Below are 25,537 nucleotides of genomic sequence, written 5' to 3'. Positions count from 1 at the left end.
GCGCATGCGCATGTCCTCCTCCGTTCATCAGTACGATGTTGTAGGGTCGACCCAGAGAGCGGAGCCTGGTTCAGTGTACAGTATCTGGACCGGACCGAGGCGGGCAGAAGGCACATTTGCAAGGCGGAGGAGATGGAGGACAACGAGAACGAGACAGAGAAGAGGGATAAAAACTCGTCCAAGAGCGACAGAGTGACTCTGAAGAAAGAAATTGGACTTTTGAGCGCTTGCGCTATTATCATCGGTGAGTGTCTGACAGCCTTTGTGTGCAGTAGAGCTGTTGGTGCAGAGCGGGTGGATACAGTGAGGGAGAAGTTAACAGAGACGCGTGTCTGAGGGGAAAGAACTACTGTAACGTGGCGGATGTGCAGCTGTTGCTTTGTAGTTGAAGTTACAATGTATTGGCACAAAACAAGTCTTCCTCAGCGGGTTCAGGTTTAGTTCTGGTCCTGAGCTACTGTTAGGACACCGAGTGGATGTCCCTGCGGTGTCCCTGTGTAGTTTCTGAATGATACGTGGAATTATGGCACTTAATCCGCCAAAATACGCACCGAGGGTCGATTTTACGCACGGATGCTCCTCCTCTGATGTCTGGATCCAGTCCTGACTCCTGGCTGCTGTTCATATGTGGAAATGGTTGCATCATTCGGTGATATTCTGAAAATGGGCATGCTTACGTGGCTGGATCTTCCTACGTTCAGCTTGAAACGCAAAAAGCAGATCCTCCGTGTGGTTCTGTGCCAGAGCTGAGTTAACGCTCGAACTTTGTCAGGGTTAGGGGTTCGATTTCCCGAGTAGTCTCACCGGATAGAGCAAGGATAATGCTGTTCCATGCAGTGACAAGCTATGACCAGCCTATACCATAAATTTACTTTTACTGCAAAACAGTCAATGTAAAAAATGTCTGTTTGAAGCAGGAAGTTGTAAACTGTGCAAAATATCTGGAGGGAACTGGACGTATTGAACGATGCCACAACAGTATTCATTGTAAACAACTTCAGCTACAGCAGTAAATCTACCGGTTATTCTTTGTGTTATTATAATGTGATATTGATTCAGAGGCCTCCTTAAAGCAGCAGCTGATAAGCGGTCTGGGTCTGGATGCATACAATATCTAGCTTCTATTTCTGGAGGCAGGGGGAGGACACGCTACTGACTTAATGAAAGGACATGAAGGCTGTCATGAAGTTATTTTAGTCTGTTCTTGGGTTAAAATACTTTATCTCACTTCTTTGTTATTGTACAGCAGGGATTGTTAACCGCACCTTGTAGAGTAGGGTAACACTGCTGTTCAGAAATCAGCATTGTGCCCTTTAACCTTTGTTATCTTATTTACATTAATACATTGTCTGAAAATTCTCCAAAACCACAGTTAGATTAAGACCTTGATTAATTTTTGCACGATGGAAATAACCCCAAATGTTCCAACACTGCTGTCTTGAATGTGCCTGGGGGCTTTCTTCATTCTCAGGGTTTTATTGTACATCTTGAGTTAATTATACTGGCCTAACTTTCACTGCAGGCACGATTGGACAAAAATAGTCACGAGACACATGTAGTTGAAAGACAACGTATTGTATATAAAAATATACAGCTGGCCCTAACTTAAATAACAGTTGCATGATTGACACAGTAAATGGTGAATAAAAGGCACTTATATGGTGCTTTAGTCCTAACAGCCATTTAAAGCACTTTACACAATGAGTTCACCCATACATACGCATTCTATATCGCTTCTCTATCACATCCCATCCATGCACTGCCTTATATTAACTGCTCAACAGGCTGCATCTGCAGCACGTGAGTTAATTCAGTTGAAGTCCTACTGATTGTGAATGTTTGAATTGCCGTTTCGTCATTGGGGATGCATTTGGAAGACTGAATGAATGAGAGAGTGGATGAAGAGATAGCCTCGCACCCTGACATCCCTCACAATAGCTCTTAACTCTGAACTTACAACTTATCTTGAAATGTGAGCTCATGTTTTTGACTTGAGGTGGTCATTCATCAGCCTTAAAGATTGGTCACACAACAGAGCCAGCAGAGTCATAAGACTGACTTTAATTGTATGCCTTTGGTGCAAGCTTGGTATCATGAGGCATTAGGAATGTGCCACTTAAAACGTACAGTATTCCCATGACTTCAATAAGTCTCCGCTGTGCCTCTGCAGATAGCCACCGAATGATAAGATTGTAAACCAAGAGTAGGCGCACTTCTCCAAATCAAAGGGATAGCACAACAAACCAAGATAAATAGAATATGAAGCCAGATTATGGACATTATAGACTGTAGAACTGGTGGATTCCACAGTAGTTTTCTTTTTGTTTTAATGTATGAATATAAAAACAAAACAGGTTCATTATTACAAGTAACAAACACCTTACATGAGATCTCAGTAGGTACAACATAAAGCACAATCTGTTACATTCAGAGAGATTTACAAAGGAAAAGGCAACAGGGTCAATGTAACATTATCATTTTATCTTAATGCCTATTGTGCTTTGATAGAAACTGTAGATGTACAATTCTTTTGCTCCACTCTCAACGTACAGGACACCCACAGTCAGAGAGCTTCAATGGTTATGAAGTCTAGTTGGTCTATTTTATGATTGCAACAGTGAAATGAATGATCAAATCACTCAGCTTAATATTGACCACTTGCCAAGACTTCTCTGAAATGGAGTCACATGTGTTCGGCTAGTGCACACCAACAACTTGAGTGATGCAACCAGAGACGGCCTACACACAGCCTCACTCTGGTAAGGTGGAATGGTGAAGTTGAAGTGTATGATTTCAGAGGACTTGAAGCATGACAGATTCAAAACTGTTCATCCTAACTAAAGCTTGGCAAGCTGAATCACCAATGTGCAAATAGAAGTAAGGGTGAGCCACTAACAGGCAGGTAGATTAACCAGTTCAAGTGAGTATATGTAAATCCTAAATCCAAAAAACAGACTTGCAGGCAAAACAGGCAAAAAAGGTTGGAAACCTACGGCTGGAATAAACAACACACAATCTAGCAGGGAATGAGTGTAAATACAAAGAGCTGATCAGAGAATAAGGAATAGGTGAGTAGGTGGGTGGGGAAGAGTCAGGTGTCTTTTTAGGAAAGTCAGTGCTACTGAAGGGCAGTGGCAGTGTCTGAAATGGCAGGAGAGTTATTCTGTGTCTCAAATTGGTTTCTGTACACTGTGTACTCTCTGGCATAGTGTGTATATTCCAACAGCGAAGCGTTCCAAATCAATCACAGCCACTATGCACCCACCGGAAATAATGACTGTGTATATATATATATACAGAGAATAGTGGTTATTGGATAATGAGTGAATTTTCATTTTTCTTTGAACTATCCCTTTAAACCACCACCTGACCTCTTCACTCGGCTGCCATTTTCACATATTTGAAAATATGTTGGTGGTCCTTCCCTTCCACAACGTATATGGCTACTGTTGAGAATGAGAAGCATCTTTTTGAGCGTTTTGAGTCCACATCCAGGTACTTATAGTGCACTGCAATGTTGGCATACTTGTCAGTGTGAACATACTTTTGTCTAGCACATTTCACACTTTGGTTTTTAAGTTTTAAAGCCAGTCTCTGTTTTTCATCTTGCTTGTCTTGTTATATCCTTTTAGTGTTTTATCATTTTAAGTGTTTTTAGGGCAGGTGCAATATTCAACTCACTTTTATTCTGCATTATTATTCTGGGTCTTGCGTGATATGTCCTTGTGTACAGTTTGTTGTTGTTGTTGTTTGTTGTACAATGTAGTCTTCTGCAGCTGCTGTAGCACTTTGGCCCAAGACAAATTTCCCTATGGGACAATAAAGTATATTTATTTTTTTCCAAAAAATAGTGGAAGTGCATGAATGGAGAACTGGTAGATTAGGTAAAGAACAAATGAATGCGTGAATTAAGTGTGACATAATGGTAAATATATCAGATCTGTGAAGAGGAAAAAAGTTACTGCACCTATTACCATACGTTTCTGTAGTTTAGTTTTACTTTCGCACAGAGGGCTGATTGGGTGATTTTTTACCCTTCTCCATGAACATTACCTCGCCAGTGCAGGGAGGCTGAGAGGGTCAGTAGGACTCTGACTCATGCTTTCAGCTATGATGCCAAACTTTATGACATAACAAACACAACACAGGCATTATGTAACTGCTCTGCATCTCACCACGGCCTCCACAATCAAATCTGACAGTGATAAATGCACTGTTCAGACCCCCTCTCTTGCTCTGCATCATTAGAAAGCACTCAGAGCTGTTCTGACAGGGAGTGTGCCCCACTGGGTTTTAAAATCCACTTAAGCTGTTATATTGGACGGATATATATTTAATTTTTTGTTTGGCCCCTTTTGTCCTAATGTCCGGCAACGAGGGGAAAAACATGCAAGACTGTGCAAAACATTTTTTGCTTGGACAGCTGCTAATGTGTTAGTTTTTGTTTCATCTTTTTTTCCCCTCAAGATGGTGTTGAAAAATGAGAGCCAGGATGGATTAGAGTGCATGACATGGCCACTTATTAGTCTGTCTCTTAGCCAACTGAGCCATCACGGAACATCTCTTTACACCAGATTGGGGGACAGCTGAGCAGGGACCTAGTGAGTCATGTTTCCACCATGTCACAAGGCCTAATTGGCTTGACCAGCTCCATTTAAAAATATGTCTACTGTCATAACAGACCATACATAATTTATATGCGTTGTTATACAAGTAGCTTAACAAGTTCAAATGTACTGATTTCCTTCAATGATGACTGTATTTACTAAAGCCAGATTTGTGTGGCTGTGGCTAAGGAGGAGAGCGGGTCGTCCACCTTCCAGAAGGAAAGCGGTTCGATCCCTGTCTCCCCCATTCTGCGTGCTGAAGTGTCAAGTGTCGGTGGGCAAGATCCTGAACCCCAAATTGCCCCTGACGTTTGTGCTGGCAGTGTATGATAGATGTATTTAATAGAGAAAGTGCTCCACATTAATGCACTGTGTGTGTGTGTGTGTGTGTGTGTGTGTGTGTGTGTGTGTGTGTGTGTGTGTGTGTGTGTGTGTGTGTGTGTGTGTGTGTGTGTGTGTGTGTGTGTGTGTGTGTGCGTGCTTTGAATGGGTATCAACACTAGAAATACTGATATCTTTGTTACTTTTGCCATAATGAAACTTATTTTACAGAAGAAAAAATGTTTATTTACTTAATTCAAGTTCTATATTTTGGTTGTTAAGTATTATTCATATTATTATTAGTTATTCATCATAAAGTTTATGTTCAAACTATAAAATATCAAGCCCATACATTCCTGTCATAAGGGATTGAATACATTATCGAAGTAATCATTGCCATGTGTTGAGTATTTACATCATAGGTCACTTTTCACTTCTCCCCTTCCTCACTTTCTAATCAAGTATTTTTTTTTCTTTCTATTTAAATTGTTGTAAAGGCATAGTTCTCTTCAGTGAAGATTAAACGTGTAACGGAACGTTATACAAAACGTAAAACAATCAGCTAATAGCGCTCTGTACTGTCTATTTTTATTATGATTATACTGAATGTATTTTATATGAAAACAATCTGACGACAGAATGGAAATAGTTAAACAAGAAGTCCTGCAGTCGACTGTTTTGCTATAATGAAACACTGAGGGGACAGACCAGAGCTTCAGTCTACTCAGACTAGGCTGTGCATCAGATGATGTTTGACAAAACATCTTTACATTCAACCCTTTACTCCTTATGGTTGTTTAAGCCTTGTTCTTTCTATTGTTGTTCCTCTTGCACCCTATATTAGAAAAAGGAATTAAGAGAGATTGCACTTGATTTAGATATATGAAGACGTTTCATCTCTCATCAAGAGGCTTTTTCAGTTCTGACTGACCAGTGGGGAGTACCAGCTATTTAACTTCTATCAATGTCAGTGATGTCACTGTTCATCAATGCTACTGGCTGTTGCAACAACAGGTATAGTCAGTGGAGTCACCTGAGAGCAGGTGTAAACAACTGCTGTTTTGTGAGTCACAGAGGGTCAGGTTTGAATGGTTGTTAAATCTCCTGGGAAGAAGGTGTGCTTTGTAGGCGGGGGGATAGGGATAGTCTCTTTACTCCAGTTTCAAACCACCTGCCCTCTCTATGCAAGATATGTTAATGTTGTTGCAGCAGTGGCATTTTTCCTTCATGTGTAAGTAAACTTTGTCTTAACCTGAGGGCTTGACCCTCCGGTGTTGAGCCATGTATTTTTGTAATGGATGTTAAGTTTCACTGATACATAAGTGTCTGCATTCCTCACTGTCCTATGTAGACTAGATGGCTTTTCTGGGTGTGAAGTGTGTGAGGTGTGTGTTTTGCGGACAAAATGAAATCAATGGCCTTAACCACAACCCCTGAAACTTCCCACCAGTCAGTCAGAACTAAAAGACTGAGGGTGGTGCTCAAGACATCCTCAAGTTTCTACAACACAACTAAATCAAGCTGCTCTCAATTCTACTATTCTTGGATTACAATGACCTTGGTAACAGAGAGTCTTCACAAAAACCTCTTACCTTACTTACTGATGTGTATCTAAATATGTTACCTGTTCTGCTGTTACATTTAGTGTTTGTGACTGTCAGCCATATATTTAGTTTATCAAATATAATAAAACCCAAACTGTTGAAACCAGTCTCACACAACGCAGACATATATTGTTGATTTAAGGTGTTGTTTTAATGAAGTCACTAAATTAAACAAAAGCCAGCTGAAATTAATCCTTAGAGACCTATTTTAAATGGCTGGGATGTTTTAATAAGCCTTTTGGGATTTCTTGGCTGTTTTGTTTTTTCTTTGTACAACCAAGTTTTAGTTTTCATCCTTTTCATCCTCGAAATGGTCGATTGAAAAGCCTCAGATATAACAAGGGATTTTTTAACTCAGTTAGAAACATAAGTCTGAGAGAGCAAATGTTATCTAAAGGAATAGTTAATCCCAAAATGAAAATTCACTCATTATCTACTCACCCCTATGCCGATGGACGGGTGGGTGAGGTGTTTTAGTCCACAAAACACTTCTGAAGTCTCAGTGGTAAACTTTGTTAGAGCCGAATCCGATAGAATTGAAGTAAATAATGAGTCACTCCTAAGACGTAATAAAACAGAAAACCATAACATGTCTCCATACTGCTCCTGTGGTGTCATCCAAGTGTCCGCAAGCCACGACATTCATATTTGACTCGAAACAAGGTCATTTACACCATGTTTTATGCCTAAATGTCTTCGGACGAGGTGCATTTAAAGTGCATTTTCACTTTAAAACAGATACTGAGTAGATAATGAGTAAATTTCCATTTCTGGCTGAACTATACCTTTAACGTTCCAAGTGTGGTAGCATTTTGTGTAACCTCGGGCACACTTTGTAAATAATGTTAATCTTTGCTTTTCTACTCAGGGAACATCATTGGCTCTGGTATATTCATCTCACCTAAAGGAGTGTTGGAACATGCCGGCTCAGTGGGGTTGTCACTCATCGTCTGGGTTTGTGGAGGGGGGATCTGTGCCCTTGGGTCCATGTGCTATGCTGAGCTGGGTGTCACCATCCCGAAGTCTGGAGGAGACTATTCATATGTGACAGAGATCTTTGGAGGGCTTGTTGGGTAAGCACTGTTGTTTTCTTTTTCTTTAAAGGGGACATAGCATGCAAATTCCACTTTGTTAGTGCTTCTACAGGTTAATGTGGGTATCTGGCATGTCTACCAACCCAAAAACTCTGGGGAAAAAACACTCGCGCGTTTTGTTATAGTTCCTCTAAGTCAGAAACGTCATGCTTGAGCGACTCGATTGCGCTTCCTGGGTTTTGTGTCGTAACAAGGAACTGGAAGTCTCCTACATGGTCTTGCCCCCCCCCGTCCCCCCGTCCCCCCACACTCGTTACTTCCGGGTTTACACCGGAGGCAGCGAGGCTGCGAGGCAGCGCAGCGCCGTTCCCAAGCACGCAGCCGGGCTGTTCACACGGGACGAGCATTTCTCCGCTGGTCAGCCCGCGATTCACTCACATGTGGCATTTGTCTGGATCGTTGGGACTGGGAGGCTGCAGCAGCTGCTCGGGCGCGACCGCCGCTCTCCCGTGCGTGAGCTGGAATTTGTGTCAGCGCCACACAGCCAGCAGTGTGGAAGACTTCCGCAGTGTTCAGCGCTACTGTAACCCCGAACCCCAACATTCAACGGGTACAACAACAAGCGGAGAAAGCAGAATCGCGGGCTGACCTTATATATACAGTCTATGGGGCTGACCAGCGGAGAAATGCACGTCCCGTGTGAACAGCCGGCTGCGCGCTGGAGAATGGCGCTGCGCTGCTCGCAGTGGTCTTCCACACTGCCAGCTGTGTGGAAGACTTCCGCAGTGTTCAGCTCTACTGTACGCCGGGTTACAGTAGTTACGCCGGGTACACCGGACGCGAAGCGCAGCTGCGAGGCAGCGCAGTGCCGTTCTCAGCCGCGCAGCCGCCTGGCTGTTCACAGGGACGTGCATTTCTCCGCTGGTCAGCCCCATAGACTGTATATATAAGGTCAGCCCGCGATTCTGCTTTCTCCGCTTGTTGTTGTACCCGTTGAATGTCGGGGTTCGGGTAAATGATGGTCTTCATAGCCCCCCACCTCTCTTTCTCTCTCTGTCTGTCTGCTTGTGTGCTTGTAGTGGATGGGCAGAGGGGGACATTTAATTATGTGATTGGGAAAATTAAAACTCCAGGACAACAAGGGGAATACAAAGTATGGGATGCATATTTGATAATTTATATCATATAAAATATGTAATTTATATCGTTTAAAATCATGGGGGGAGAGGGGGGAGGGGGGAGCTGGCTCATTAGCATTTAAAGGAACAGGCACTCAAAACAGGTCGCTCTGTGGAGGGCTGTTTTATACAGGGTAAAAAGGGTGCTGTTTTATATGATCCTTGTGGTATTTTGACCAAAGTATGTTACAGACATTTCATTAAGACCCCAAGGAACCATATCAACTTGTGGTAAAATGGGCATGCTATGTCCCCTTTAAACGAATAAGTTTAATGTTGGCTTTTTTAAGTCTCTAGAAGTTGAGCTAACATGTTACGGACATGCTTCAACAGTCCAGGGTCCATAAATTTGAGGTTTGGTTTAATAGGACAGCAACTAATCACCTCTGAAGGTCTTGTGACTTTCATGTTGACATGTGACATGTCAGCTGATCATAGTGTTATTACAAATCTGCTAAGGTCAAGCATGTCCAGCACCATGCATGCCTGTGGAGGAGCCTCTTTGGTCCTCTGTGCCCTTGTCTAGCTCACTCATTTGCACGTGCACAATAAGGCCACCTATAAACCTGGCAAGCAACAGCCACCACAACAGATCAAAAATAACCTCACCATGTACGGAGGCTTGAGTCCCATGCAGCAACCGCAGGTTCGGTTCTTACCCAGAACGTTTGCTGCATGTCCTCCGCACTCTCTTTCCCCTGTTCAAGCTTAAATTCCTCTCTCCTATCAATAAAGGAATCAGTTTTAAATGCTCAAGTTTAATTATACCCCTAAATGTAGCAAAACAAATAAATATTTAATATTAGCTCTGGATTATCCATAACTATATTCCACAAAAGGGGCATTTCATTTTATTCCGGTTTGCTTAGTAACTGGCTAGGGACCACAGATAAAATTAGCCCATACAGCTAACATTGGCTCATTTACAGTATTTTGTCTGTTGATTAATGAGCAATATTCCAATTAAATAAATAAACAAAATGAGAAAAAGAAGAAGGCAATCTGACAAAAATCCACAGGAAAGCTCAACAGTTGCAGAGTCATTCACAGCAAGGTGAGGCATACATTCTGGTTCCTACAGTTTCCACCAGCTAAAGAGTGCCAGTGTCTCCTCATGTCACTTCTCCAATAACTAATGCAAGGATACGCTTAAGCAAGTCAGCAAGGCCTGATTGCTGCAATGCTGTACAGAAATGAAAAGCAGGAAACTGTGGTTGTAATGACAGGGCTCAGTCCAAGTGTGTGTGAAATCAGGATGTAGGGGACAGGGAGGCCTCTTTCCTTGTCACATTAACAGTCGACACACAACACCTTGTAGCTGCATCTTCTCCTTATAAATCTTTATGTATAAAATATCGCATCACCTCTGCCAAGAAGGTTATGTTTTTAATTTCCATTTGTCTGTTAATTAGCAGGATATCTCAAAAACTGCTGACCAATTTCCATGAAATTGTGTGGAGGGATAGGGCACAACCCAAGGAAGAACCCATAGAATTTTGCAGCCAATCAAGATAAATGTGCCGATCCAGGATCATTTTTTTCACTTTAACATGAGATAGGGCATTAACCTTGTCTCTTTGTCTTGCAGCTTCCTGTTGTTATGGAGTGCTGTCCTCATCATGTATCCGACCACACTGGCTGTCATCGCACTCACCTTCTCCAATTACGTCTTGCAGCCAGCCTTCCAGGACTGCCTGCCTCCATACATCGCCACCAGACTCCTCGCCACCATCTGTATCTGTGAGTCACAAACAAAACGTCTTTTAGTCCAGATGAGTTTGAGTCATAATTCATTAGTTATTTTGTTTAGTCTATGAAGTTTTGTGTTTTTATTATATTTTCCTCAGATATTCGATTGATGAAGCTCCAGTCTATGTACGTGGCACTAATTTCTTAATGTTCAGTCATTGTAACTTATACTAATCAAATAGTTATTCTGTCGATCCTAAACAAACAAACAAACTTAAAACACATGGAGTCCAATGCAGAAGAGGGTATTTCCATGGCACAGGCTAAGAAATACTGGATGCTTCTTTGCATTAAATGTTAAGTCAGATGCCACAGAGTGATTTTTCGATACAGAATTGTTTGCTCCAATTACAACAAACATTGGCAGGATTCTTTCATTGTGGGGCTATAGAAAGGTATTCAGTCATTTTGTGACATTAACATATTACCGAATGCACTTTAAATTCTATGCAACATTACATATTACATGTTAAATCTCACTTAAGTAGCATTTTCAGCCTTTCCCAAACAAAAAACTAAGTATGCACTGCAAGGCATTATTCCACTACAAAAAATAGCCCAGTCTGAACTGCTAATCTGCCTTTTACAGTCCCATACAAAATGTCTCCAAAATAAAATGTGTGCAAGAGATGTTCCATTAAAGTAAAAGGAATATATATATCTACATTAAGCTGTCCAACAACAAAATAAATGATAAACTCAGCTTAGGGGTATTCAATTAAAATTCAAAGAGGTCCAGTTAGAGAGAATTTCCTCAAGCAAAGGATCTGAAACACCATAATGTCTAACTTCAATATGATTCAGTGCCATTTATTTTAAAGTAGCCTAGTAGTTGTATCAACGTCTGTATGAAGTCAAAAACTGACTGTCAAACTAAATAAAGAAAGTACAATTCAAAATATTTCAACAATGTTTATTATTTATTTTCACTTCGAACTGGAGGGTACTGTCATAATAAAATAAGAATGAATATTTTTTTTTCTTTTCTTGTTTCAAGTAAAATAAGGTTTGCATTTAAAAACAAAATAAAGAGCTTTTGAAATAGGCATCTTAAAATAAAGTGCTTAATTTTTAGAATATATAAAGCCATTAATATTCTTAATATATAACTACATTACACATAAACAATCTCAACAAATATTAACAAACAGCTTTAACTTTCCTCTTTGTTCCCACTTTCTCTGGTTCAGTGGATGAAAGTAAACTGTACTGTGTGCTGCCAGGATTTACTAACGTGAAGACAAAAAAATGCATTTTTGTTTGCATTTGATTGAAGAAATACTTATTTAAATAAGTGCTCAGCAAACAAGCGAGACAATCCTGTTCCCAACTGGCTCTATAGATATAAATCAAAGAGAAGGGTAAATTAAACTGTACAGGACAAGTCCAGCTACTTTCTTGTCATGGCTTGAATATATTACGAGGCTGTATGCTGACGGCCGCTATTGTCATTTGAGAATTACTCAACAAACGTTGTGCTCAATTTCAGTCTCTGATCAACACCTTCCCTTGAAATGTTGGAGAACAGCATTATGTACCAAAATAGCTAATGGCAAAAGCAGTCTGTGCACGTATGTGGGCGACATGCCAGCCAGTTTGGTCTTGTTTGCTCTGGATGCATAAAGGTATGGACAGGAAAGCCTTAGCAATCTGTGCATGAGAGTGTGTGCATGTGTCAGGCTAGCTTTAGCATTAACAGAGCACACCTCCACTATTTTTAGCGACAGAATGTTACAACTGCTGCTTAGTTAGGCCAGTCGCCCCCTCTGTGAGTTTGATTGTGTTGTACCAGTTTGTGTGTGTGACTGCACACGTGTGTGCCCGTGTGTCAGTATCAGAGTCAGACTACATAATGGTGCCAGCCTTTGAGGACGCCGCTAATGAGAGGGTGTGTCTACGCCATTGTGCATTGTTTCAGAGTGGTTTTCGTGATGCTCCTGTCACTGAGCACCATGGAAACAGGATATGGGCAGGACACCTTGCAAATCAAAGATGGGGACTCCAATTGGCCAGATGACATGCTGGTTGCCTGTTTGGTATATCCCTATTGGCTGCTTGGTACCACCCCCCATCCTCCTCTCTGGACCACAGCATCACACTTCAGAGCGACAGGGACTCAGGGACATTGTAGTCAGCTGTCTGTAGTTGAATGAGCTTCTGTATGCATGTCTGAAGCTTTATCAGCAACTTGAGCATCAGAAGTGTCAGATTCTGATCAGATGGAGAGGATACTTCTGTGAGCACCACAAGAATCATGGATGATAAGAGAAATATATGTTAAAATGTCTTTCCAAACTGTTGCTCCAACATCCTAAAACATCAAAAGTTGGTGTAGGTGAGACGTGTCACTCCTCTATAAGCTGCTGGTGAAGATAATAGACTGTTAGTTAGCTCTCCATGCTATCATTGCACATGTGGGGATGATTGTTATAATCGCCACCTTCAGCAATTACTTAGAGCAGAGGATGGATTTCTATTTTCATTCAAAAGTCACACATTCTTTTAGCCTTAGGTTTACAGCTCTGGATGCAATGAGACACTTTGCATATGTGCTTATCTTAAATGCTTCAAACATAAACCATACACCATCTTCTGACAAATAGATAAGGAATAACGTATTTTATAACATACTACTTATGACTTATACTGATACAGATACACAATCAGGGAATCGCAATTAGCCTTAACTAAGAAGAGAAAGAAAATGCACATTTCTCCATTTATATACAAAAATACTGACATTCCCATAGTGTCAGTGCCGTACTGGATAACCAGCCTCTGCGAGGGAAAATCCAGTACATAGCATACACAGCCCCATTAACAGCTGACTTGCTATAACCTCTACTTTTAACAACATCAGACTGCAACTAAAAAGACATTTATATAGTTGTATAACATTCTTGAGTGTTATGTTGTTTCAGAAAGTATTATGTGCTTACTGAGATCAGTGTTACGTGACTTTAGGAAAGAAATGTCTCGGCTTTCAAGTATAAATTGTCAACACTTCTCAGCTCTGTGTTGACAGATTTTCTGAAACACTCAGGGAGATTAAGTGGATTAAATGTTAACTGCACTGCTGAGTCTTACTGAGGCCCCTGTAGAGTCAACTGAGATTTTCCCAGCTAAGGGTCTATGAATGTGAGTCAGCCTAGATCACAAACAAGACAGCACTCCACACACCAGCTATGGACACTATAATGTATAGTCTCAGTGATCCATGCATCGATTACACATCCCAACTCACTTATTCTAAGGAGAAACAACAGTATCAGCTTCTGCTGTTCATTCCAGCACAGCATGGTGCCAATTTTAGTCACCACATGTGTGTCTGCCACATCAGTTCGCTGGTGCAGCAGAGGAAGAAAGAGAAGGAATAATATGTTTCAGCCGACCAGATGTTACATTCCACAAAAACAAGCCTAAGAAATTATACCATTATTCAAATAAATATTCAAACTGCCCTTTCCATTTCATTTTAATTTGTTGAATAAAAATCCTGATGATTCAGAGCAATCATTCGAACCTAATTTGAATTTCAATCATTTGTATTCTAGTTATGGCAGAGTTGTAGAGACAGAGAGTGGCATGCAACAAAGGTCACAGCTGTTCATGAACAGGGCAGGTTGTGGTTCTTGGTTGGTACTGTAACCCTGAGACCCATGTGACCCACACTGGAAAGTATTTTCAGTTGTAATCTGGATAACAAAATATGGATCACGTCTGTGTTTACGCATCTCTTCTCTCGTGACGTCTTTCCAGCAGTTCATGCATGTTGTGATGAACGTGCATATGGACCCCTACGTCTGTATTTACACATCTCTTGTCACGTGAAGTCTTTTCAGCCAATCATGCTTCTGATGATGAATGTGCCGGTGTGAGTGGTGTCAGCAGCACTCACTCAGTCAGTAGTACAGAATTGTACTGTCTCATGTTTCAAAATTAGAGCCTTGTGCCTTGAAAAGCATAGTAAATCGCTTCGGAATCATCGGTATTGAGCCTCCCATCCCTACTCTGGTCACTAACGATAAGTTTCCCCATACTTAAATTTTTCCCATCTGGCAACACTGATTCTAATGCATTAAACATAAATGAAGGGAAAAGGTGATTATATCTCCAACATGAAAATGAATGAAAAATTAAAAAAAATACATAGCATCTTCTCTGTTGAAGACACAAAGACAATAAAATGTAAATGCAGCACAGTAACAAAAAACTGCCATCTAAAAGGAAAGAACAATGTCCCTGTGGTTTCTGACTTTAACAAAAACATGTCTACACACAACTCAGTGAGAACTACACAAGAGAAAAAGAACTCCTGTCCTGTCATCCAGGAATTCTCAAAATATTTTGGCTGTTGCAGCAAGCTGATACAAGTGTAGTTGTTGCCCCAGAGCAAAACTGTGCAAAACCACAAATGAACTCACAGGTCAACAGACAATCAAGTTCACATATTAACATGTGACACAACTATGTGTTGTCTCATATGTCAGTGGGTCTGTGCAGACCTCTTAGCTTTGGGAGTTCACATGTACAAAGATGAACAGTAATGACTTGATGCAGCTTTCCTTTTATACACTACTACTCTGCATAGCTAACTGTACTATGCCGTCATCGTCAGTATGTCTCTATGTGTATTTCACCCAAACGAAATTCTGTGTATGTAGAGTAGTCTGCAGGGATTCTGGGGTCAGATATCTTATGGTCGGCCGACAGGATTGGGAGGTTATTGCTAGTTCAGTGATTCCAGTGACCAGGAGGAGGCGTTCCTGAGGTTGAGGCCCCCTGATAAATCTGCAGAGTTTGGATCAGAATCCATTAAAAGTTAAAGCAGTAATAAGTTTAGTATTCTAGTGCTGAGGCAGCCTTCAATAGAAGTTGTGACAGCAGGACACAGATTTACCTGCGCTGTCACTTTCAAAGACAGCTGGCACCTCCTTCCTGTCAGGGTTAACACAGAGGGAAGCTGGGGGAGATGGGGGGTGTTTCACTGAAACACAGGAACGGAAATGCGTGTAACACCCCAAGGGTAATTGACTATAAAACACTGTGGTGTTGTGGGCAGGAGAAAGCTCTGCCCAGTGCCACGAAATCCTCCTGCCAAAAATTCACGTGTGTATGTGAGTGTGTCCGTGCCAGCGGAAGCAGTTTGTTCGGATTTCTGTGGTAGGAGGGCAACCTTGCCTCGTTGATGGATGACATGGTTGATAACACCCCTGCCCATATATGCCCATATACATGCGCACACACACTGCTGTGCTACTCTTGCAGGAGACTGCGCTTGTGAGTAAAACCAAACAGAAATGAGACGCCAGGAGAGAAGGTAAGAAGTACAGTTTAAATAAGATATAGAGGAGAGAAACAAGACAAAAGATCAAGATGAAGAGATCAGAGACAAGGGACGGGGCAAAGAACGACGAGAGTCTCGACAATCTTAGTGACCCACACAATTCAATCCTTATCTCTAGCTCTTGTTTTGAAGTGCCACACTATTCTGAGTTAATGTGAAACACAGGCAATGATCACTAAGTGGATAAAGGCCAAGGTAGGGGTGTTCACAAACTATATGAGCTTCATAAGGCACATTCAGCTATTTCCAGTTGATATAGTACATAATAACAGTGGGTATAGATTAATGTCCTTTTTTCATAAATACCAATCATTACCACTGAGTGGCCAAGCTAACCAAAAGGTCACTGTCTCTGGGTGATGAACTTGTAAATACCGGTGACAGTGATTACTCCGGACATATACAAGAAAAGATGTGTACTGGCTTAATAAATTAACGTTTACACTAGATTTGGTTTTGGGCAGCCTTACTTTTGTTGAGTACTGGGGGGGTGTGAAGTTTCCCATTATTTCCATAGAAAATAAAATAGACGCTGGCACCTAAATTTAATGTTAAACTGAGGCTAGATAATTAGTTTGTATACATGTACAGAGTTGGGTTGGCTGTTGGTTTTTCAAATCAAATTGAATAAACTTAATTGTCCTGTAGGGAAATTTGTCTTGGGCCAAAGTTTTGTTGGACTGGTTTGATTTTATCTTAACCGGTTTCATCGATACTCATTGTTATGACAAGGTTTGGCTAATTAAAAAGTCACCACATCAGCAGACCAATGATGTGCCAATGATGTTAAAGCTCTAAATCCAACTTGTATTATTTTCAGTGTTGTAGTGCTCAAGTCCAAGAGTTGTGACTCGACTTAAGTACAGGTGACTGGGACTTGAGCATTGACTGCTTTCAGACAGAGGTTGAAGACCAGACTTTTGTGTTAGTTTTGGACATAACACTTTGGCATAAGATATTGATCGTCATGTGAATAGTGTAATTATTCAATTTCATTCAAGGGCATGGACGTATCGATTCAGATGCACAACATCAAACGCTAAAGAGACTGGCTGAAGAGATGCCCGATTTGCGTGCCTTGCTGTCACATATTCCATCAAATTAGAGTCTTTAAGGGCCTAAATCTTTGACTCGGGAAGAAACTGGTCAGAAAGATAACAAACTGCATGTCTGAAAGGGTCTTATAATATAATTCTAATAATGTCTTTCAGACTCAAATGTGTGGTACAGTGGTTACAGAAGAATACACTTATATAATATAATAATAAAACTATGCAAAAGTTTTCAAAATTCATCTCTGTGCTGGCCCAACTCATACACATCACTGGGTTTACCTGGGAAGCCGGCTCTTGAGTTTTAGGCAGCTGGAGGACCACTTGTATCCACTCTGTTTGGTTCAATATGAATTCTGCTCTTGAACAACTATGAAATATCTTCGTGGTAAAATTATCATTTTACCATCATTATCAACAAAGCTAGTTAGCCATGCTACTTCCAGCTGCCCCATTTAGCACATGGTCTTCTTCTTCCTTTTAGTTTAACAGTTGATATATACATGTATATAACAGTTGGATTACTGCCATCTACTGGCAAGTGAGTGGTGCTTCTCCATTTGTGTATTCTGTGTGACAAAAAATGTGCAGAAAATAGAAAAAGCAGTCTCTAAAGACTGCACATTTACTGATACAAATCGCTGTACGTTTGTTTGTGGATTGTCTCTTAAGAAATACAAGTAATGTGACATTTTACGTGTCACCAAGGATCCACAGGAGATTCACAAATATATTGAGTTGTGAATAATGAAATACCTGTCGTTATAGAGGCACAGATGCAGATATATAGATACAAATCACTGCATTTATTTTTGCATTATGTTTTGTCAGTCTGAGGGAGCAATTTGGGGAGCAGGGGCATACATGATGACTTCCTACAACATACACACACTCTCTATGCAAAGAGGAAACAGAGGGTAGGAAGTGCTCAATTCCTTCTGTCTGTTTGTCAGGAAAGATGTTCTTTTTCTTCTACTTCTTTGTGCTGACAGAAGAGGAATGTAGAGGATGTGAGAAAACATAGTAACCTTAGGGTTAGGGTAAAGGCATCACATGACTGTCACAGTCCCATGTACAATACGAATGAGTTTATATACAGCAGACAATCATACTGGTATATGGAGATTGATTGGCACTTTGAGTGCATGGTCCACTTCAGTCATTACTCTCTTAATAACAGATAATTGGGCAATCCTGATACATTGTCTCTTTAGAGATTTTTAAACAAAGGATGATAATTATCTTAATATAAGGCATAGTGAAGTTTTGCGTTTGATTTACTTCCTGTTTTGCATATCAACGTGTCTGTCCATTAACCAGCCCTTGTGGACTTCTGAGGCCTTGCAGAAAAACATCTAAGTTACTATGAATTTCATTCAATGATTCTGATATTAGCTGACCACTTTTATTTTTCAGTTAAAAATCTTCATCCTTCACTGTAAATGAAATTACACAAACAAGTTAACATACTAACTTTTCTAATGACAGTACAAAGAAAGCGTACAGCAACTGACCTTAGATAAAGTCAGAGGTGCTGACACCAATCTAGTGTATTTGAGACTGCAAGTTAAATCAAAAGCCTAATCCTGCTATAATATTCGTAATTATATTTTCATCAGTGTTTATTCACATGAATTGTTGTGATTTTTTTACATACCCCCATAGTATAAATTGTTATCCAGGTGCATACGAGGGCGTACTGTGGGCATGTTCACTGGGCATCACAATTACTCTCTCCCTCTCCTACAATTTCACTGAATCTTGAAGCATTATCCTTGTGTTTCAACACGTAAAATAGCTTAGAGGGCTGCACAGACCCACAGATACATGAGACTTACATGTTAGGTTACAGAAGTTACAAGTGGTTTTCTAGTTTTTATATAATACACTTAGCAAGTATAAAACACATGCCCTCTTTGTACTGAAACTAACGTTGGTGGTTAAATAAAATCTCTTGTGTCCTGCACAAAATGTCACCAAGATTGACTTGAGTTTTTCCCACATCCCTCACTTTCTTTTCCTGTCTATACGTATGTATGTCTTACACAGTCTACATTCAGCATGTTGAGATCTTAAGATTTCCGATTTTTTTAAATCATAGCCAGTAATACACAGAGGCAGTATTGTGGGCCTGAGCTCTCCACTCGTCAGAGCAACTGATGCTATGAACACAGAACTAGTGACACTGAAGTTAGACTTCAGCTGGTGAATATCAAACTTCAACACATCCAGCTGGTGAAAAACCCTGCTGCTTTTCCCATGAGGTTCAGGTCTTATTTTATAAAAGTGTATTTATTTCTTCTCTTTGTGTATTTGTGTGTGCACAGTGTTCCTGACCTGGGTGAACTGCTCGAGTGTACGCTGGGCAACCAGGATCCAGGATGTTTTCACCGTAGCAAAACTGCTCGCGCTGGCACTCATCATAGTGGTGGGACTCGTCCAAATCTGTAGAGGTACACACACACACACACACACACACACACACACACACACACACACACACACACACACACACACACACACACACACACACACACACACACACACACACACACACTCACACACACACACACACACATTGTGGTTTTGGTTTGAATATTATTCATAGCAAGATAAAATAAATAGAACTTAGTACTTACCTTACAATTTTGGTACTCTCAATAAACCCCAAAAATCTTTAAAACAGTGATATTCTGTCAGAGTGGGTAGCCTGGATCCTGGGGATGGTGTGTTTGTTGTTGTTGTTGTTTGCTCTTTTTTTGTTTCTTGGTGATTTTATAATGTATGTGTATTTGTTGATCAATAGTGTCATAACCTTTTTTAATAATTTTGAATATTACAGCTACAGGCAGTAATAACGTGACCAGGCGCGGGTTTTACAATTCCATCAAGAAAGGGGAAAATGTGATTTGATAATTTTTCACTGTAAATGTGGATAAAGCCATGCTGTACAGCCACCTGTTGAATCAGTTAAAAAGTGGTGTTAAATATTAATACTCAATAATTGTGAAGCCAATAATCTGTGAATTATATTTTTTTACTCTTCTATTAGAAACATATGAGCCACACAAGGTCATGACATCATTACTGTTTCAACTTCTGCCTATTTTCATCTCGCCTGTCTCCAGGTCACTATGATGCCCTGCACCCCAGTGTGGCCTTTGAGTTTCGTCAGGACCCCTCAGTGGGACAGATTGCTCTGGCCTTCCTCCAGGCCTCCTTTGCCTACAGCGGCTGGAATTTCCTCAATTATGTCACAGAGGAGGTTGTGGAGCCACGCAAGTACGGCGCACACACACACACAAAGAATGTTCATATCTCTTCAGTATTTTATATAAGCTAGTATACAATAGACACCTATGTCTATACTGTGGAACATAATATATAATAGAACTATAATAGTCATTTTAATTCAATTATTTTCTTGTTTATACTTTTATATAATGTCTTGTTTAATGCCCTGTAAAGCCTACACAAAGCTTACTTACAGTATATCATTATTTTTCTCACTATCAGAAACCTGCCTCGTGCCATCTACATTTCAATCCCACTGGTGACCCTGGTGTACACTTTGACCAACATTGCCTACTTCTCCTCCATGTCCCCTGAGGAGCTGCTGGCCTCCAATGCTGTGGCAGTGGTGAGCATGTTTACGCAGAGCTTATATCAGTTTATTTACTGTTAAACAAGACTGGCAGTTGTCTGGAAATATAATCACTGAAACTGCGAAGCCTCTTGAAGCTGAAATTCATTGCATGAGACAGCGCCTCAAGCCATTTATTCAATCAGTAAATCAGCCAATACAATTATTTATTTATGTCCCAGAGGGAAATTTGGTGACACAGTCATATGAGGTGAAATGAATCATGAATCATGAATCAAATTAATAGATCAAACGATCTGTAGAATTCAATGATATAATACATTAATCACTGTGTTGTTCCAGACATTCGGGGAAAAGCTGCTGGGGATGTTTTCCTGGGTGATGCCAATCTCGGTAGCACTGTCCACCTTTGGAGGAATCAACGGATACCTGTTCACCTCCTCCAGGTAGAACACACATACACACGTTGGCTTCTTCAAATAAACTACATGCCAAATAGTTTGAATGACCTTATGTGCTCGAAATAACACCTAGAATGGCTCTCAGTAGAGCACATACCTCCTCTTAACACAAATGGGTCTATTTTTAGATTGTGCTTCTCAGGGGCAAGAGAGGGTCACCTGCCCTATCTGCTGGCCATGATCCACCTAAAGAACTGCACTCCCATCCCCGCCCTGCTGGTCTGTGTAAGTACTGTACTGCCAGGTTTGTCTATTGTTTCAAAAGCAAAAGGGAAAAGAGAGTCCCCATTAATATAGTGCTAATTTTAATGATTTTTAAATTGGTTTAATATATTCTTGATCCTTGTGCCTGTGTTCATGTCCCACAGTGCGCTGCCACAATATTCATCCTGTGTATTGGAGAGACACACAACCTGATCAACTATGTGTCCTTTATCAACTATCTGTCCTATGGGGTAACCATCGCCGGCCTCCTCTACCTTCGCAAGAAGAGACCCAACCTGGTCAGACCCATCAAGGTACACTAACCCATGACACACATAACCATGATGACACAAACAAGATGTAACTTAAGACGTTTTCAGACAAGAATCCCAGAAAAGGTTCGGGAAACTGTGTCTGGACATTTTTAAGAGATTGGGTAGAGCCATGCAGGAGGCAGGACATAATATATGAATTCCACTGCGGACATCCCATTTTTGTTTAAAGCACTCTCAAATCTCGTTGTCTTTCCAATTTGACATTTGACAAATGTCTGGAGTAATGAACTCAGACTTTTGCATTCTTACAAAAAGGCCCCTCTGGAAAATTGCAGGAAAATTTCCAGAGTTCAGTTTATTTTACCTGTAAGAAATAACACACTCTACAGTTTACTTCAAAGTAACTGAAACACCAAAACTCAGCCCAAACTAATGCTTGAATATCAACTTTTCAAATCATTGTCTGTAATTGTACGACCTGGGCCACATATTTATGCATTGATCATTACTGATAAGTGGCTGTAGTAGTTCAAAATATATTAAACAGCATGAACATTTTACAGCTGCATAAATAACGTTAAACTTACCTTCCCTTCAATTTCCTACTGACTTATTTTCTTTACTTTCAACATCAAAAGGTCTATGTGGATTGTGATTGTTGTGGCCACATCTAGAAAATCCATGAGAGTAACGTTAACATGATGGGGTTTCTGGTGTACGGGTTAACCATGTAACTAGCAGGTGAAGTAGCTGGAGCCAACAAACGTTAATTAGCTAACTAATGTATTGACATGTCCATACAAACTGTGTTTTCAGTGTCATGTTCAGTCAGGCGTTTTAAACCATTAGCCTCGATTAGAAAACAACTCATTGATATTTTGAGCTTGTGACCTCAGCTGAGCAGCGGCGTGTCCCGTCAGCGTGTGGCAACAAACTGAGTGTTATCTCAGCTGCCATAGTGGAGACTGACAGCTGTTATCACTGTGAGTTATAACATTTATGTCAGACATAGCTTTAATTTGTCATTTACTTTTGGCAAATGACAACAGTGGCGGTGGGGAATATTAGAGCGCCCCCTAATGTCTCAAAGGGAAACTACATGATTTGTTTGTGTATGGTATTCTGACAGAGGCAGAATAACACATACATTATTTTTCAAAATAATAAACATATGAAGTTATGAATGATTTTGTCCTATGTATTTATTTTTAAAGGTCCAGTGTATAAGATTTAGGTGAGAGGGATTTATTGGCAGAAATTTAATACAAAATAATCATTGTGATGTTTTTACTTGTGTATAATCATCTAAATTGTACAAATTGTTGTTTCCCTGACCCTAGAATGGACTCTTTATATTTAAATACTTTATATCAGGAGCGGTTCCTCTCTACAGAGGCCGCCATGTTTTTTAGTAGTCCAAACTGGATAAACTAAACAGCTTTTGAGTTTTTATGACATCTGAAGGCTACCACAGGTTCTCTTTCATATTTGAAAGGGAAGGGTGAGGTGAGGGGTATTCAGCTGCAACATGCAACTTCACCACTAGATGTCACTAACTTCTACACACTGAACCTTTAAAATTCTATTATATCCTGGCTCCTCATTTCTTTTCGCAGGCCAATGTGTCCTCGGGCAAGACATTAAACCCCAAATTGCCCGTGACGGCTGTGCCAGCAGTGTGTGAGTGATGTGTGATAGAGAAAGTACTGCACATAGATCCATGCACTGTGTGACTGTGTGTGGGACCAATAAAGGAATCTTGAATCTTGAATCTTGAATCTTGAATGGCAAAACTGAAACGTTAAACAATGCTCATCAAGACTAGAAAATGTATATATAAATACAGACGATTTACCAATATGAAAAAGTATGAGTTTCCAAATGTGTAATTTATATCAAATGTTTAATAATCTGGAAATGGATGGAATGAATCAGTGACTGGAGTGAAATCCTGTGTTTCTGATTTTGTTATGTGCAGGTGAACATGTTGATCCCCATCACCTACCTGATTTTCTGGGCTGTGCTGCTGGGCTTTAGTCTCTACTCTGAGCCGGTGGTGTGTGGCCTGGGCATGGTCATCATGCTGACCGGAGTCCCTGTGTACTTTGTGGGTGTTCACTGGAGGAACAAACCCAAATGGATCTACAGGGTAGTCGGTAAGTTGCTGTGACACTGTAGAGTACATATTGAGATTATATTAAGTTGCTCCGGCTTTTTAAAACACCTACTGTTGGGTTTGTTTTGCAGAAAAATTCACGTATGTGGGCCAGAAGGTGTGTTACGTGGTGTTTCCTCAGGAAGACCCTACAGAGACTGAACCCCTCACTTCCTCCAAAGCCACGGACTGAGCACCGCATTGAACCAGGAACTCCCTTTTTATTTTAGCAGCTGTACTTACAGTTTTTGCGTTACAATTTTTCATTTTGTTTGATCAGTTTTTGAATGCTGAAGGGATGGTTTTACCTATGTTCATCCATGGGTGCAGCCTTAAAGGGTCTACAATGAATCCTCCCCTATAAAAGAAGTGGATGGTTTAATTAGGACATTAGCACGTTAAGCCCCAAAGCTAGGGTGTGTGTTTTTTAATTTGTCTGTTTGGTAGTACTGTCCTTCCATTCCCCTCACCAGTACGCCAGGGTTTCTCTTTCATACAGATTATCATCTTGTCTTCTCCCTTCTACTCACTGAAGGAGCTTCCATCTGCTTCACTTCCAAGGTCTTTTACTTTTGTTACTTAAACTAAATCTAATGTGCCTTATGAAACGTGTGTGTTGGAACCCTGCGTTGGTTTGTGTGGGTATTTGGACAGCATCGTAACTTTTATGAGGTAAATATATGCAAGCAGTTTCTGCCCTTAGCAATGTTTCCATATTACTGCTGCTATCTTCAACTCTGTTACACTAATTACTCACATGATGTCTACTGCTTGTCAACTGTGGATGAGTATTTTTCTGATCTTAAACTGCCTGGCAACAATACCTGGCCATGCTTTTTCTTTAAATCTCTCTCTCCCACTTTCTTATACTATCATTCATTTCTCATGAGATATACTTTTTCACCTCTCCGTTCTTATAAGAGATGTACACAGTGACGCTCATCTTTCCCAGCCATATCTAAATGACAGGGGAGTTTGTGGCTTTAGCCTGAGGAACGGCTAACGCTCTCAGAAATGAATAAGCTGCATTGTTGCGACCCATGATGACAGACTGTTCTTCTGTCTTTTTAATCTTCAGCAGTCTCTTCTGTCTCTTGAGTCGAGCACAACAAGCCTTTGTTGAAACTTTGGTGCTTTGGAAATGTCCTCATCTCCGGGAATGCCACTGTGAAAGAAGCTTGAACTGCCAAGACAATTATTAGATTTCACATATTTCATCTGACGTGATGATACAGTACTTACCACCTACGTGTTGTTGGATCACATTAGCAGAATCAGCATTCACAGATAGGTGGAGGGCTGGCGGTGGACCCTGGCCCAGTGACTTTTTTTTAGATCAACTTACTGTGATACCATTGACATAATATGGTAGAATTAACTACAGTCCCACTGAGCTTCTTTCTGTTGTCCTGTCCCAATTTAAAAATGAAGTTCACTCCAAATGATTTGGGTCAAATTAATCTAATTTTTGAAGTTATGATACCTTTGCCTGTGGTCCTGAAGATATTAATAATCTTTCATAGCTCTTGTCTAAGGTCTTTATGTTGTTCATAGAACAGAAAATATTAAGTTTGGGCCTTTTTAACATGATGTAAACCAGCTGGTTGGTACCTGGATTAAACCTTTTTTTTCAGGACAAAGTGACTGGGATTTCCCCTCTCCATCAAACCCATGGACGCACACTTAAGAAAACATGTCTGTCTGTAATGTCCAGGTGCTGCTAGCTCAGTCGAGATCTGTAAATACTAAAGAAGGAAAAAAAACTGTTACAAATGGTCCTGGAACTCCTGACAAGATCATTCCTCAGACATGTTTTACATTTACATACTGCACAATTGATGGGTATACCTCTGTTTTGTAAAAGTGTAAAGTTGAACAAGAATAACAATGTAATTGCATATTAAAACAACAACTTCTGAGATGCATCACTGTTTTGGGGGGTAGGA

At 40.5% G+C, this 25,537-nt stretch overlaps 1 protein-coding gene across 1 annotated transcript; it reads left to right on the top strand.

The window, feature by feature from the left end:
- slc7a10a (solute carrier family 7 member 10a) lies at window positions 1-25,516 on the top strand. The gene is made up of 11 exons (XM_035158301.2): window positions 1-244; window positions 7,401-7,605; window positions 10,333-10,484; window positions 19,220-19,345; window positions 20,021-20,174; window positions 20,409-20,532; window positions 20,839-20,942; window positions 21,086-21,182; window positions 21,326-21,475; window positions 23,415-23,592; window positions 23,684-25,516. Exons 1-11 carry the CDS (start codon window positions 133-135, stop codon window positions 23,782-23,784), a joined length of 1,503 nt encoding a protein of 500 aa, XP_035014192.1. The 5' UTR covers window positions 1-132; the 3' UTR covers window positions 23,785-25,516.
- Window positions 25,517-25,537: the final 21 nt, after the last annotated feature.

Source organism: Hippoglossus stenolepis, chromosome 1 (genome assembly GCF_022539355.2).
Source record: "Hippoglossus stenolepis isolate QCI-W04-F060 chromosome 1, HSTE1.2, whole genome shotgun sequence".
Lineage (NCBI taxonomy): Eukaryota > Metazoa > Chordata > Actinopteri > Pleuronectiformes > Pleuronectidae > Hippoglossus > Hippoglossus stenolepis.
The sequence above is the reverse complement of the archived record's forward strand: the minus strand, read 5'-3'. Positions and strand labels throughout refer to the sequence as shown.

What these genes read in the sequence shown, in the direction of transcription:
- slc7a10a (XM_035158301.2), top strand. Translation starts at nt 133, where the DNA reads ATGGAGGACAACGAGAACGAGACAGAGAAGAGGGATAAAAACTCGTCC. An exon ending in TACCTGTTCACCTCCTCCAG is followed by an intron (nt 20,943 to 21,085) that starts GTAGAACACACA and finishes GTCTATTTTTAG; the next exon opens with ATTGTGCTTCTCAGGGGCAA. An exon ending in ATGGATCTACAGGGTAGTCG is followed by an intron (nt 23,593 to 23,683) that starts GTAAGTTGCTGT and finishes TTTGTTTTGCAG; the next exon opens with AAAAATTCACGTATGTGGGC.